General features: G+C 39.7%; 1 protein-coding gene across 1 annotated transcript in view; it reads left to right on the top strand.

Moving 5' to 3' along the window:
- The window catches only part of CUL4A (cullin 4A), a 635,676-nt gene that overhangs the window by 393,581 nt on the left and 225,687 nt on the right, over positions 1 to 16,408 (top strand). Inside the window, exon 16 of the mRNA XM_069204675.1 lies at positions 13,506 to 13,619. Within this exon, the coding sequence (XP_069060776.1) occupies positions 13,506 to 13,619 (114 nt within the window). The remainder of the gene's footprint in view (positions 1 to 13,505; positions 13,620 to 16,408) is intronic.

Below are 16,408 nucleotides of genomic sequence, written 5' to 3'. Positions count from 1 at the left end.
CTTCTGCAGGACCTAGATCTTAAGCGCCACAGAGTCGTCCGAGTCTGGCAGCAAGGAACTTGAGCGATCACTTCCTCAGCAACTTGGGGTGCATGGCGCAGCAGTCCTCACTGTTCTCTGAGTCGTGGTCACACTCCAAGCACAACAAACACACCAAGTAGGGTCTGTCCCAGACATCTCACTGTGACAGGCTCTTTATGGTTTGAAACAGACAGTTTCTTGGGTAGTATTCCTCACACCAGGAGTGGAAAAACTCTCAAAAAGAGTTGACAAAAAGGCAGTAAAAAAAACAACTGAAGGTAGCTCAGACCATATCAGCTCTACCTGGCGTGGAAAGGAATGAACTGGGGTAATGGAACCGTGGTGACGCTAATATAGGTATCGTGCACGTCACTTCCGGAGCGCACAACAGTCATATAACTGAGCGACGCTACCTATAGGCAAGCAGAGATACTGATTAAAAATCTTTCGGGTTCAGTCGGACATCTGGGGATATTCTAAAGTAAGGAATATGCGGTTAGAAGTCTCTCATTCAGATTTTTGATTATCTTTCAGAATAAGGCAAATCATGACTTCCTGAAAAGGGAAGACTTAAAGTAGTAAAATGATTAAACAAATGTAATAATTTAGGGAATAGAATTTTTGAAAAGTGGAAATAAGATTCCACTGTAAATCCACCTCTTTCTTAAGTAAATTGACTGCATTATTAATTTCTTCTCTTAAAATGCGTTGTTCCCAAACAATTAAAATCGACTCCAAAGGGGTGATTCCTCTATAAGGGCATTGGTGCGTTGTCCTACTGTTGGCCCCCACACCTAAGACACTCATTGTTTTCTCCTAAATACTTTCCCAGTACTGCTGTTCATTTTTTCCCATTAGGGGCAGGACAACAGCACTGTCTTTCCCGGCTTGTGAGGACCAGAAGCAGCTGAAGCAGTGTTAACTTAACTGTGCTTGTTATATTGGCCGGTTCTTTTTGCTGTGGCCAGTCTAACATGTGCAGTTCAGGCTCCAGAAGTAATGCTCCAGGGAGTTGGAACAGCAGAGACCCAGCCCCATCGGAGTCCAGTGGGTTATTGTGTTTGCCTGAGCCAGCCAATCTTGGCACCGCCCTTATGCTGTTTATTATAAGCAGCATGAGAGCAGTGCATGCACTCACATATTTACATCCTGGCAGCTCTGGAGAATTTAGCCTCCGGTGTACTGGTTTGTAATTTCATGCTGAAGTTGTGGTAGATCCAGATGGCAAGATAAGATTGTTTTTTGACAGTATAATGAACGGGTGATAAATGTTTTTTAAATAGAATGTGACCCAATCACCTCTGCATTGCAGAATTGAATTCGTAATGCGGTGGTGATGGGACACATTCTATTTATAACATTTACCGTCCCTCATAGGCATTTTTAACATTTACGTGCCTCACTGCTCATAAGTCACCAGTCACCACTGCAACTCCATTTGTTTGGGGAGGATTAACATTTTCTAAATAAGCCTTTACATCCAAGTCCGAAGGGGATGCGTCATGTGTTTTAAGGTCCTTATAAAATGGGACGGATTCCTTCAAAATACCTTTGTTCTCACAAAGAACAGAACCCTTTCCTTTCATAATAGAATCTATTTTGCCTCACTCTTTTTGACTCTAAGCAACTAGCTAGTAGTTTCCTGGATTAATTCTGATCCAAATAATATTTGGCACTATTTTTTAATACTTAGGAAGGAGCATTTTCAATGGAGATTGTATGGAAATGCAATTTCGCTTAAAGCAAAAATGGATCTGCAGATTTTGAGTGGTAATATGTATATTCAGGATTTTTAATCTTGCCTAAGAGTTATTTTGATTGAAGACCAATCTTCTTCCTATAAGTGGCCAGAAATCAATAATGAAGCCGAGTGCAGCTGCTTTCAAAGCATCGCATGCAGTATTAATAGAGGTATCTAGGGAATTATATTTAAAGCAGGCTCTAATAATAGTTTTTAAACCTCTGACGTTTAAGAAAGATTGGAACGAAATTAGATCAGTTATTTAATGGGCTGTGTGCAGAATTGAAAATCGCACCGATTTTTGCATTAATAGTAACTGGGATAAACCTTTAGATATAAATAAATAATCCATGCAGGACTGTGAATGGTGGGCTGGACAAAAGAAAGTATATTCTCTCAAACTAGGATTGAATAATCTACAAGCGTCAGTCTGAGCACTCTGAGAAATAGCAGAATTAAATTGTTTATGCATCTTATTTGGGACATTTTTAATTTTCGAATTCCTATCTAATATGGGATCAAATATGTTTACAGTCCCCGCCCAATATGAAGTAATCTATGTGATAATTTTTTTTTTTTTTTTTTAAATGTCGTTCGAAAAGGAATTGACTAATGTGGGATCTTAAATATTGACAATTGTAATCTGTATTTTATTAATATTCAAATCAACAACAATTTTTCTACCCTCTTCGTCAGTCTTTTGAGATTTATTTCTTACATCAAGATGCATATCGCACGAAATTATAATTTTTCTATCATTATGCACAGAAACAAATACAGATCCCACCCAGCATCTCTTAATCCTGAAGGTTTGATTGACTTTTTTCTGCTGCCATTTGAGATATTATCTGTTCTTGGATGCGTTTATTTTATGCAGCATTGTTGGGGTAGTGTCAGTTCTGGGTATGAAATTAAAATGTATCAATTAAGATCTGCTAGCAGCTGTGCGTGTGAGAGTAAGGGACATCTTCCCATTGCTTGTCTGTAATAGCTGCGCCACAGTCTGTTTCCCATGAGTGCGCATGGCGTTTAGCAGGGTGTTTTTGATGTCTGCTCCTACTGCTGTATATATTCTTGTTATCACTCCTTTACCTTGATTGGTCTGTAGCAGCAGGTCCAATGTGAATGATCTACGTGGAGCGTTCTCGTTTGTACCCCCAAACACGTTTTATTACATTAGGGGTGGAACAATAGTGTAGGTATTGTTCCTTGTCAAGCTGAATGTTCTACATTGCTTGTTGTAGTTTGCTTAAGGAGACCGTTTTGGTTTGCTGCCACGTAACAGCTCCCTATTTTCCTTTTTTTTTCCATATTTGTGTCCTAGTCTAGTCAAGAAAACGCTGATATTTCCCATGTTAGTTGGTCATGTGAGAATGGCAATGTCCTTCCCCATTTGGAGAGAAACATTTGTCATGTTGCTGGTGTAATTTGCCCTCCCTGATTTCACCGCCCCTCTATCGTTCAGCATATGTATGAGCATCCTTCTCATTGGTGCCTCCTCCTGCAGACTTTGATCCATATCATGCCAAACTACCGCAAACCGCAGTTGTGCTACCTAGTAGTATGCCTCTATGTCCAATACCGAAAGTCTTTCCATTTCATATGAGCATTGCAATGTATCCATGTGTACTTTTCTTCAAATTTTTGGCCCATAAGAGGCTTACCAGTGCTGTCTTTAATTTTTTGAAAATGCTGTGCGGGAAATGGCACATGCTCCATTGAAACCTACATACAACATGGGAGCACTAGCATTTTTACTACCGCTATGCATCCTTCTCTTATTATGGGAAGAGATGCCCATTTATCTATATTCCTTTGTATGCCTACCTGCAGCATTTTAGGGTTTTACTCATGCATGCTATTCTCAGAGGCAATTATTTTTATGCCCAGGTACAGAAAATAACCTATTGACATGGTTTGTTGATGCTCATCAGCTCTCTGTAGGGAACTTGTTGCAGAGCCCCCTTTCGGAATAGGATTTATTTGTGTTTGTTTACTCTCAGACCAGTTTGGGCTCTGGAATGTTCAAGTTCATCCATCAGGATTTTTAGGAAGTGTTTTGTGTTAAGTAAATGAACCAACATTTTATTGGTATACAGTTTAAGGTTGTAATTGCTCAGCTTATTAGAGTGTGGAGTCGTTTTCTAGCCAATGGTCCTTTGGCAAATGTTAACAGTAGAGGTGAGTGGGGCCACCCCTGCTTTGTAGCTCTAACTCCCATTTGTCTGGTATAAAATCATTAGTTTAGACTCTGGTCAGTGGTTTTGTATGCAGCATAGTGAAAAATGTTTGTATGGTGTGGGACACAGTTTACCACTTCATGGACCCAAATAGGTATCGCCAACTAATGGTGTCAAATACTTTTTCCATGTACAGCGATAGTCGTGCCACTTCTTCTTTGCTGTTCTCTAATTCCTCCATCACACTGGCCAATGTAATGATATTTAATGCTGTGAGTCTGGCTAGAATAAGCCCATTTTAACCTCTGTGGATTAGATTCTTTTTTACCTTGCTCAGCTGCTTAGCTGGTAAAAGCCCCAAAATCTTGCTTCTTACTTCTCTTGCTTTACTCTTTTTTTTTGGATTTTTTTAATATGAAGAGCATTGGATCCGTATTCAAAAGTAACAAGACATAAACAATGTGCATACCTTATCTAGGATGGAGGGATGAAAGAGATGGCTCACCTTCACCTGAAGAGGTTCCTGAGGACTGCCTGACCCACTGCTACCTCTCCTTGAGATAGTGCTTCCAAGAAGTAATGTTGTGTAAATGTATGGCAACTTTTCCATGTCGCTGCTCTACAGAAGTCTTGCAGAGGAACCCCCGCAAACAGTGCTGCTGAGGAAGAAACTTCCTGTGTACAGTGAACACGGACCGATGAATGCATCGGTTTGCCCGCTGCTTGATGGCAGAAACGAATGGCTGATGATATCCATCTGGATATACTCTGCTTGGAGAGCGGTTGACATCGTCTGGGTGCACTGTAAGCTATGAACAATTGACCGTCACAATTGTAATTGCCCATTCAGATCCTGACTGATGATTCCTAATAAGGGCAAAACCGGTCTGGGGTTGCTTGTGTTCCACTTCAAGGAGGACCCGGGTTGCTTATTTACCAGTTCATGGGGGGCCTGGCTAGGCAGGTTGGACTGGACCGCAGACTAATTTGCATATGGCTGGGTCCACACTGAGGTGGCATGGTGGGTGAGAAATGGTTGATTGGGATAGGTCACAGAGCGATTGCCAGTGGCTAAGATTGATTAAGGCATTCCATCTATTACCTTGTTTGTGTTGCCCTAAGTGGCACGCTTATTCCCGGGCGTAGGTCCTGTGCCACTGTAACCAAACTATACATTGCTATTGAGCTTTAATAAGGGTGAAAGCATTTCTGGGGTGCTTGTGTTCTGGTATGATCTGGCCTGGCAGTTTGTGTTGTGTTGTACTTTTCTCATTTGAGCAAGGTCAATGCTGATTTGCATATGGCTGGCACCAAAATGTTGTGGACTGGTGGGTGAAAAACAGTGGTTTAGGATGTAGCCTGAGTGATTACCACTGGATGAGATTATTTCAAGGATTCCATCCATCACCATGTTTTTGTTTTTTTGCGGAGTGTATTGATAGACTGGCCTAGTACTGAGTAGAGTTCCTGGTCGTCAGTACTTGAAGCATATAGACACATTATTTTGAGGTCTTTACCTTTTACCGTACTGTGTAGCACTACATAGGGCCCCTGTGAGTCTAGTACTGCATCTGTTGTAGTGTACAATACTCATAGTGCTGTTCAGATCCCCCCCATTCTAGCACACACAAAGGGCTAGCCTGCATGTTGTAGTCGATCCCTCCATCCCTGTTGTACTTTTTCACCTCCTTTAGAAGCAAATGTGTATCCTGAAGGCAAGCTGATGGAATACCCTGCTTGCGTAGCTAGACCTCCACTCTGGCACCTGTAGTGTAATTGTTCAGACCCAGTACATTCCAGGAGATGAAAGGTATTGTGTCCCCATGCAAATAATCCTTTAAGTTCTTCATTGGACATTTTAAGGTGTCCTATATCGATGACAATGTTATTGTAATTCTACATCCTATTGCTACCGGAATTAACTTTAGAGAAATAAACATGGATGGCATCATGGCTCTCTAAGGAGCCCAAACCCTCAATAATTATGGGTCTCCTAAGCTTAAGGTCAGCTCTCTCTTTGTGCCACTGTGATGAAACAGAACAACAACAAAATGAATAGATTTTAAAAGGCTCTGTTTTGTCAATTACAGTGTAGAATTGGTTTGTTTCTCTGCTAAACCAGCACACGTAACTCATTTTCTATTTTGGGTTTGTCGAGATGTATCCCTATGTCAGAATCTGGGGTGAGGTTAGATTTCTCTCGTAATTCAGAGTGCCGTACCTCATATGCTACCTCCTACCAGTACTTCACCACATCCTGTTGCACTCATTTCAGTTTGTTCTTCTTTACTGTCATCTTTGCCCAATTCACCTGTAGTTGCAGGCATGTTTAGTAATATTTTTTTATTGTGCCTGCCCTGTCTTTCATCCTGTTAATCTAATGAGGTCCCAAAGTATCTTTAGCTTGGCAGAGAAGAGCATCATATATTTGAAATTTATATCTCCATCGTTTCTTAATGGCTTTAAAGCATCGTTGTAGTCTGTGCACCTGGATGGTATAAACGTGAAACAACATTCTCTCAGTGCCTCTTATATAGATAATTTTCCTTTTGCTGACTTCTTGCAGCAGGACATCCCTATTTCTATAATTGGGCAGCTTGAATAATTGTACAGGTACGTACTCTCATTGGAGAGGTCTGCGCTGGTAGTCTGTGTGCCTGCTCAGTGGAAAAAAAATGTTGACAGGCCCCTAGGTTTCAGTTCAGATGTTATCCATTATTCTGCGATCGTCCATTTTACAATGAAAGAAAATAACATATCTGTATACAGTGAAGAAAAAGTCATTACAAAAGTAATTCAAAAACAGCAAGACAAGAAAAAAATAAAATGTTCAAGGCAAAAAAACAATAATATAAAATTAAGAGTTTGACATCTGCATTTCTTCTCCTTTGTAATCATTTAAGATTTATTTTTAGATGGAACGGTTCTTTGTAGGCAATTGTTTTGTCTTTATAAGTGTCCTTGAAATGACATGGATTAATTAAAGCAAACCTGGCACCAGTGTGTCTCACTTCTGGTCTTAAGTAAGCTGTAGACTTGGCAACGTCCTGTGAGAAAGAGACCAGAATATTTGCTTTTTAGACTTTTTTTCTTGAGAATTTTAGGAGATCGGTATATTCCAGGAATAGAATTATTACTCCTTTGGCTTTCGTAGCTTATATTTGGTCTTGTGTGTGGGCTCCCTGGATATTCAAATGTGTAGAAGGTAGCAAATCTAAATCCCTTGTATTAAAGGATTTAAAGAAATCGACTGTATCTGGGCCCTCTGCATTCTTCAGGATACCATGCATTCTTAGATTGATACTGCAATTCCTGTTTTCCAGATCTACTATATGTCTTTTAATTGCTGAACTTTCTGCTTGTAAAGTGTTAGTTTTAGAGGTTGCATCTTGGAAATCGCGAGCTCTTTATACACTTCTGTGATTCTGCTGTCCATATAGAATCAGTTTTCATCCAAATTCTTTAGCGATTTATTTGTCTCTTCCATACAGGACCTCAAGACTCTAATTCCCTTGAACAGTAACTCCATGGAGACAGGTGAAGATAATTTAACCAGAACTGGTGGGCCTTATTTTGATCTTTTAGACTTTGGCAGCAACTTTGTGATAGATGAAGGATTTTTAGGAGTTACCTCTGGTAAAGGGACAGATTTCTTTCCACCATGCTTCAAAGAGCAGAGTCAGTAAAATTGTGTAGAAACTGGGATTGTGGAGGGAGGTTTGCAAGTTATTTTCGATTTCCTTGTTTTGCCCATATACACAAACAGGACCTGGAGAAACACATATAAAACGCCAAAGTTAAAGAAAAGTATTTGAGGCAGCAAATGTGGTAACACCAATGGAATATTTTGATCGCCAAGAAGATAAAAAGATTTCATAGAATGTATTGCAAACGTCAATTAATTTAATCAAAAAGCAGAGTAAAAACAAAGCAGCAAAACTATAAGAACATGATGAATAAAACTTCATTTTAAATTAAAGTAATAGTTAGGTTATGTAATTTATTAAAAAGAAAGAAAAGTGTGCTTGTTCTTTGACAAAATAGCAGCCGTATCTCATGCTGCAGACATCTTTGATGTTAAATTATTGACCTTTAAAACTCTCAATTTTATATAAAAGTTGGCATCAGCCAATTAAATGTAAAAGCTTTAAATTCAGGAAACATGCAAATCTAAAAATATTCCTTTGTCATGCAATGCAGAAGAAATGTAGCGTTCATTAGGAAATAGCGGTTGCATTTCAGCATATCCATGAAACACAGTGCATTGCCACTAAGCAGAGTTAGAAAAGAAGCCTTGATGATCTGAGAGGATCTTAGGAATCTTTTTTTGAGGAAAGCAAGCAGGCAAAAGCTGTTTTTAAGTGGAGACTTAGTTGAGACTTCGATGTGTCAGAAAATGGTGGCCACACCTCAGAAGGGAAAAGTCTTCACACAGGTAAAACAAAGTGTATTGCTGGAGCCAACAAAGTACATTTCCAAAGGGTGTTACATACTTTTTATCTACTCTGAACACCTATTGTATAGATGGTAAAACAATAAGTGTCCCACTTGGTAGAGAGCACACTCAAGTTGCAGCCATCTTTCACGATATCTAAGGCACATCCCTGCTGTAGATTGTGTTTTTGATGTTTTTATTTATCTCCTGAAGAAGTCGCTATCACAAATTTTGGCATTTCCAGCCCAGGCCAGCCCGACCAAACTTAACTCTCACTCTTTCAGGCAGTCAGTGGCTATTGCATTAAAAGATATTTAAGCAATATTGTCATTTACGAAGTGGAATGTGAATTTAAAGCTGCAATTTCAAGCCCTATATTGGTATGTCTTATTTTAATGTTATGTACTAGTGCACCAAACATTACCGATAAGGTGTGTTTCTTATAATGAGGGGAACAGTCTGTTTTAGACACTGAATTATATTAAAGAACGTTGTTTTTGCGAAACAAGAAAACATCTAGATGATCCCAGTGCATAACGAAATAGCTTTATCAATGCCTGTACAAGCTTTCTTTTTATGCTGTTTAGCTGATGGTCGCAAGACAGTTCAAACTTTCATCTGTCCTTGTATGACCCCTTTTATGTAAGTTTAATTTACAATTTAATATTTTTTAGTACCACAAGGGTTTGAATTATCTGAAAATGAGTACTGCATTCAAATCTTGCTTGGGGCCTCAAACTATTTAAGATGGCACTGAGACAAATACAACAGTCTTAAGGTTAAAAACAGTATTTATACACTGCTTGAGTGAGGAAATCTGCACACCTGATTGTAGCAGTTTGAGCTTTCATATCTAAATGTGCCCCTTGTCTTCTTAACGGAAAAATGTAAGCAGATGACAACCTCTATGGTGCTGCTTCATCCTTATCAGAATTTCTGATTTCTCTTTTTCTTTGATGCCCAAGCTTGTCTTACATTGCTAGTCTGAAACAAAGCTCCCTGCATGAGGCAGTGCTGCTAAAATGAAGGGAAAAACAGCTCATTCTGCTCTATCTTCTAGGGAGAGGCTTTTCCATGTCAGCACTTGAAGTATTCAGGCTTAACGTTGTTAGGACATGGAGTGATTCCTGGAGCCTGTTAGACCTTCACCTGTTAACCATTAAAGATTCTCAACATTCAGCATCAGCAGTATGGGGCCAGGAGTCTGTTCTGCTATTGTTGGAGGAGTGATCAATGTGAGTCCTTCAGAGCCTAAGGAAGAATTATTGCTGACTTACCTAACAACAAGACAATTATTGGTGCAGAGACCACTTTATACCAGTTCCTTCATTACTGAACCTGTTGGCCGCAGCACATTTATTTTGTTCATACTTTTCAACATTAGCTATTATTAATGAACAACATCAAACTGTCATCCGTCCTCAGCGCCCAAAAAACCTTCCTGTAGCAATCATGTGATAGTTTCTATTTTGATGGAGTTAGTTGTCGTATGAAAAGGCTGCTTAGTTTCGATTCCACTGTATGCACCTTTCACTATCTTTATCTCACTGTTGCGTGTGTTTTTTAATCCCTGCTTTCTCCCATTGTCACTGTTTTCCTATTTTACGGTTCCTCCTGTGGTATCACTTTTATGCGTTTTTCTGTCTTGCTCTGGGCCAAAATCCGCAGGGGAAAACTAAGTCCTAGTGCTCAAAAAGAAGTGCTGGAGCCCACCACATGTAACCACTGCAATGATATAAGTACTGCTTCCGAATATACTTTCAGAGAAATAAAGGTTTGTATTGCAAATAAATAAGAGGTAATTCAGGGTTTTGTATATCAGTGCTGGTGTTCAAGGTAGGACTGGCCATTCTAACCCTGGTGTTTTCAAAAGTGGACTCCCGGTGAGGAGGCTGGCATTTTCCCAGTGGGCTCCCGACTATGGGGCTGCTTTCTTCATGGCTGCATTAGCCCAACCATGCATCTATGACCTAATAATAGTCTCTGCTTCATGCACTGTGTGGCTGGTTTGAATATTTCAACCCCGCCCCTGAGGTTTATGCATTTTTAGGTTTCACCTGCGACAGCGCAAGTGCTGCATGCCTTCTTGCTTGCAGGACATATTGCATATAGCAAGGGCTTGCAGTCCACCCATTGATTACAGTCCGTTGTCTAAATTGTCACTCTTATTTGCTGCTGTAACTGTGTCCAGAGTATGCTGGCTTCACTTCCTCTTATTCTGTTGGAAGGACGGACCTAGTACTGATTACTTCAGCTTGATTGCTGTCACTTCACTGATCGTGCTGTTTTTGGGGTACTCTTATTTTTTTTCTTCTTTCTTATCCTCCTTGTCAAACTTCTTGCCATTTGTAGCGGTCCTTTGCTAAGCCACACACACACTCTTCAAAGAAGCCCTTTTGTTCTTTGACGTGGATGTTTATAATGACAAATGATGTTATCTGCTTTTATTGTGACAACAGATATCTGTTTCCAAATGTATTTTCATTTAGAGATGGGCATGGGTTAATTTCTTTATTTGTGATAAGAGTTTTGCCAAATGTCCTGTTATTTTTCTTTTTCATGCACAGGGAGAGTAATTTGCACAGAATCACAGGGGTGTTGTGCTGTGACCTTACAAACATTGACAAATCCAATACCTCTTGCCTTGGAGACTAGTTACTCTAAAATTGCCTTTTTGTTCATGCTGTACAGATTGGGCATTGCCGACACCAGCAATGATTTGTAGCTTGCTATGCAGAAGCATGGCTAAATAAATAAACAAGCATTCACAATGCAATAGGTCTTGCATTTTCTTGAGGTACAGCTATTGGCTTGTGAAATCAGAACTGGACTTTTCTTGCATCATAAATTAGTCAAACCGGTCTCATAATTTCATCTTTTCCTGCCATGTTTTGGTGTTCGCTGTCAGCTACTGACATCAGAAATCACAAGCCCTTGATTAGAGAGACGAGAAGATGACTGCATGTCACGTTGTGTAAACGTCTGAATAGAAATTGGAAAATAAGGCTAGAAAAGTATTTTATTTTTATTTTAACAGAATGAAAAGTCTTGCAAGCATTCTTGTCTCGCATTTCAACGCGCACAGCAGTCTGAGAAGATTTATGGCCCCATTAAAGGAGATAAGCAATGCCTTGTGCATGATGTCGTGAGTGCTGGCAGGAAGGGGCCCTAGAGAGAGCGAGACTCCAGATGCAATGCGAGGCTAAGCAAGTTTCACATCATTGCTTCTAGGTTTAGCTACATTTGACCAGGAAGGGCATATTGTGGCTTTCGTGAGCAGTGAGCTAAACAACAAGGTGTTTCTTTTAAAAAATAGGCTTATTTTAGTAGCCAGAGGTAAACGAGGACAGCACTGGAATAAAACCAAAACAACGGTCAACGACATGGGAGGAGATGGGAGGAACAGAATGCTGCAATAAAACGCTGGCAGCTACTAGCCTAAAACACCCACAGTGAAAGGGGAGCACCAAAGAAATAACGAAAAACGTCTGTCACAGCAACAGATAAACAAACCATAGTGTAATAATACAGTAGTTAGTCACTGCTCTGTAACAGAAAAAGGAGGGAGAAAAGGCATAACTGACCACTAGCGAGCAAGAATTGGACACTGCAACCAACAATGAGATTGCTTTAAGCCATAAGAAGTATACACGAAGTTGAATGCTTATGCTCGACCTAAAAAGGACTGCAATGCATCCAGCACTAATGCATTTAGAAACAAAAAAAGAAGCAGCACATTAGCTCTTGCTGAGTTAGTTCTTTTGTAAATTAGTTTTAGCCATGCTACAAAGCATCCGCTTTGCACAGATACAAAATATAGTCAGTCAGTATTTCTCATAGACAAGACCTGTTGGCTTTGTCAATGCTTGTTACATCACTTTTCACCTTTCTAGGTCAAGGTTCTTAGTCAGTGCCACAGACTGGTGAAAAAAGACCCCTTTCCAAGATCTTACAGTGGGCTTAAAGCCTGCTCATTGCTTACCATTGATTGGCTTTGTCACTGTCATTTGTTTTCTTCCTGTTCAATTGTTTGCCTTGCCCATTGTGTCTCTGTTCCTCTCCTGGAGGGTAACCTCTTTAATCATGTCCTTCCACTGCTCACTTTTAGGAACTGTTTCTTCTTTATGCTTAAGCACTCCATGAGTCTGCATGTGTTTTCCAGTTGCCTCTCTTTATTGCATCTTCCCCCTCGCTCTGTGTATTTGTCTCTTATGTGTGCTCCCCCCAGCCCTTCCTGTGTTGTCTCATCTGTATACTCTTCTGTGCTCCATGTTGCTCTCCCGCCTGTGTGCTTCTCTCCTTCCCCCGCTTTCAGTCCATGTTGCTCTTTATGCCTTGTTTGTTCTTTATCTGTTTCCTGTGTTGCGTACCTTGTGTGCTGATTTCTCCCCTCCCACTACCTGCTGCTTCCCACCCCAACCACTCCTTCGTTGTCCCCCACCACCCAGTCCTATATTTAATTAAATTGAATATATATATATATATACATATATATGTATGTGTATATATATATATATATATATGTATATATATATATATATATTTATATATAGTTAACAAAAAAATGCTTTAGCACTACTTTAAAAAATATATGTATATTTTCCGATCTGTTTTAGGGTAGTACATTTAGAAAAATAAAAAGCCACTCATCATTTTGGAAGTGCGCATGCATGCCCACCCACACATACACTTGCATAATGACATGTGTGTATGCATGCAATGTGTTTGACTTTTTTTTTCCCTTCAGTTCATGCTGTACATGAACAAAAGGCACTGACATGGCATAACCAATAGGCCCGAAAAGCGAGACCTATTGGCTGGCTTTGACAGTGCTTGTTACTACTTATTAGAGCGACTGAGATTTAGTAACTTTGCCAGAATCACAGTATTTTGGTGAAGTTCGAAATCCCTTGCCAAAACAGATTTCTCCAAGTTTGAAAGCCAGCAACCTACTTATTAAATTACGATATACTGTAGTTATGAAGTCAAGCCAGTAAAACCTCAAGATTGCAAAAACATACACAAAACTATGCATTATATTTGTCATTGATTGTGCTGTTTGTGTGCTTCAAAAAGCATGGAAACTACATTTACTTGGTGTTTGATTCAATTTGTTATGTTTTTCCAGATGGTCAAACTTCAAGAAATATTTAAGACCTTTTATCTCGGAAAACACAGTGGCAGAAAGTTGCAGTGGCAGTCGAATTTGGGACATGCTGTTTTAAAAGCAGAGTTCAAAGAAGTGGGTTCATTTATTATTAAACGTTGCATGTTTGTTATTTGTAGCACATTTTGTTATCGTTACAGTGATCTACATATGCCATTTAAGTGAGAGAAAGGTTTTCCATTGCCACTGAAATATGCATCTAATAGTTTAACATTTGGGCAATAGTGATCAATAATCCCATCTATTTGCGCATCGTGTCCTTTCCCACATCTTGTCCCAACCAAAATGTTTGTCGAATTTTGGTTCCAACGACTAACTGATGAGATATTATTTTAATGTAGCAGCTTTACCTCCTACAGATATTAACTGGATATTTGCTATTTCTGTCTGTTTGGCAACTTATTACCCGCATTCTCACTTACATTCAGACAGGTACAGAATCTTAGAAAACACAGATAGCGGAGCTTAACTGATAAAAGCAAGTGCAACTGCCTGAAAAGTTTCTGGGTAGCCAACCTTTGACACCGACAGCCAGGCTTGCAGAATTGTAAGGCTGCTTTAAATCACCCCACTTCATGCCTCTTTCTTCGTCCAACTCTCCTAATGACACAGTACAAAGTAAGCAGTGGACTCGATGACCTTTTCACGCTTGGGGCTGGGGAACTTGCAAGGTCTGTAGTTAATCAGTCGGAGACGTAGCAGATCCAGTATGCACTGTTACGACCAATAGGTTTGGCGTTGGCCTGCCAACATTTCGTCAAGTCTTGTTTTGTTCTGTTATGGTTTTTGCTAAACAATATTGTTGGGGAAGCTGCCAGGTCTTTCTCAATCATTTTTTTTTATTATTATTTTTCTACTTTTTTTTTTTTTTTTAAAGACATTGACTGAGGCAAAAATATTTTTTGATTAAAAACAGAGTACACCTTACCATAGTAGTCCCTGGCACTAATTAATGTGCTCCTTGTGAAAGGGAAGCCTGCTGTAAACTAGTAAAGTCAGCCAATAGCTGAAGTGGACTGACCCCTTGCTCCATGATGCATGCTAGAGTGAGTTAAAGAAAAATGTGAATGACACAACAAAAGGCTAATGGATGATGTCTGATTGAAAACTCCTATATCTTCTATGTTATACACTGTTATATCAAACACACAAAAGGTGATGGGAGGAATGCTTGCAATTTGTCTAACCACTGGCAATCTCTAGGGGAAGTACACCATGCCAAAAGGAATGCACACAGCATTAAAGAGACAAGAACTGTTGAAGCTGGAATATACCCTGTGTTCACATTAAAAGCAGCATGAAGACCTGGTAGAAAGTGCCCTACTAATACATTAGGATCTAAAAACAAAACAAAGGGAAACACTAAAGTAATAATAAAGTAAAATCAAAAACACTGGCACTGAAGGAAACTTCCTTGTATGCGTATTTGCTTCTTGCGAAAGGGCACAAAAGTCGCTCAGAGTGAAGTTAGCCAATGACTGAAGTAGGCTGACCCACTGCCCCATCCTGTATGCTGTAGTGGGCAGAATCTGAATGTAATGACACAACAGACCAGTGAATGAACTGAGCTGGATGTAAGTCCCTTTAAGTAAAGTATACTATAGATATTTTTGTAGTAAAATCAAAAGTTCTTGGCTAACGCTGGATCTAAAGATATTTAATGTAAACACTAGACAGGCTCTGGTACTGTGGGGCATAGTCTCTGGGTGCGTGATGCAAGGATGTACAGCAGGACACATGGTAGCTGTATTCTTTGTAGAAGATATTTCTGGACAGAATAAGGGTGTAACAAATGTCCACGTAGAGAGTTGATGCACAGAGGTTTCTTCATCCTGGAAAGGTCCCCTGCACATGCTGCAATGTAATGTCTTGGAAAGCAATTATCATTGTAGGGATGCATATGATGTTTTCTCCAAACTGAAAGCTACATTTTTGTTAAAAAAAAAAAAAAACGATTTCACCATAATAGCTTTATAATTGCTGGCATGCCACTCACTGAGCCCTGCAGGCAAGACATAAGGGACTGAGAACAGTAGAACTTCAAGGGAGAGGAACAGGACAGTCTGTGCAGAAAATAGAGCGAGAGAGAAGAGAGGAAGGGACAATTTCCAGAGGAGAAAGGGGGTTTAATATCCTTCCTCTCCCACTCACACCTGTATCTGTAACTACAGATACAGGTGTGAGTGGGAGAGGAAACATATTAAATATAAAAAAGTAAACCTTTATAATATGATTGTTGGCACTTTTGCTATCATGGCCACCTATCCATTACAATAGAATGTTCCATGTTATTAAATGCCATTTACAAATAAAAAATAAGCAGGGAAACACCAAGGCCATCATCGCCTATTTTGAAGGTGCATTCTAGAATATTATGAATGCTATCTCAAAACAATGTCTGGGCCTAATTCCACAGCGCCAACAGCGCTCAGGCATTTGTTTGGTTTCTTAACCAGAAATGTAACTAAACTGACAATAAAAGTTCATCTGTTTCACAATTGGCTGATATAAGCCGTTGACACCACATCCCATTCAAAATCTCTGCATCTTATTTTCCTTTGAAGATTCGAAAACATAGGGGTGTAGGGACTTTTCCCACACTGGGGTGCCTCCCTAGTCTTCTCTACACCAATCCCCTATTTGACACCCTCGACCTGACCTCATCTCTATAACCTAAACAGCTTCACATCCACTGAAGATATGCAAATCAATCTAAAATTGACTTATGTGTAGTTGTCCAATGTGTTGCTCATAGGATGCTGAATAACCACCTCTAGTTAAACACATTGAAAACTGATAAACCTGTGTGCAGTAAATGGACCAACTATATTCCTTCTTCCATCTGTCCACAAGAACTAGGTTAA

The sequence above is a fragment of the Pleurodeles waltl genome, chromosome 8 (assembly GCF_031143425.1).
Source record: "Pleurodeles waltl isolate 20211129_DDA chromosome 8, aPleWal1.hap1.20221129, whole genome shotgun sequence".
Lineage (NCBI taxonomy): Eukaryota > Metazoa > Chordata > Amphibia > Caudata > Salamandridae > Pleurodeles > Pleurodeles waltl.
Note: the sequence above shows the minus strand (reverse complement) of the source record. Positions and strands in the feature narration are given on the sequence as shown.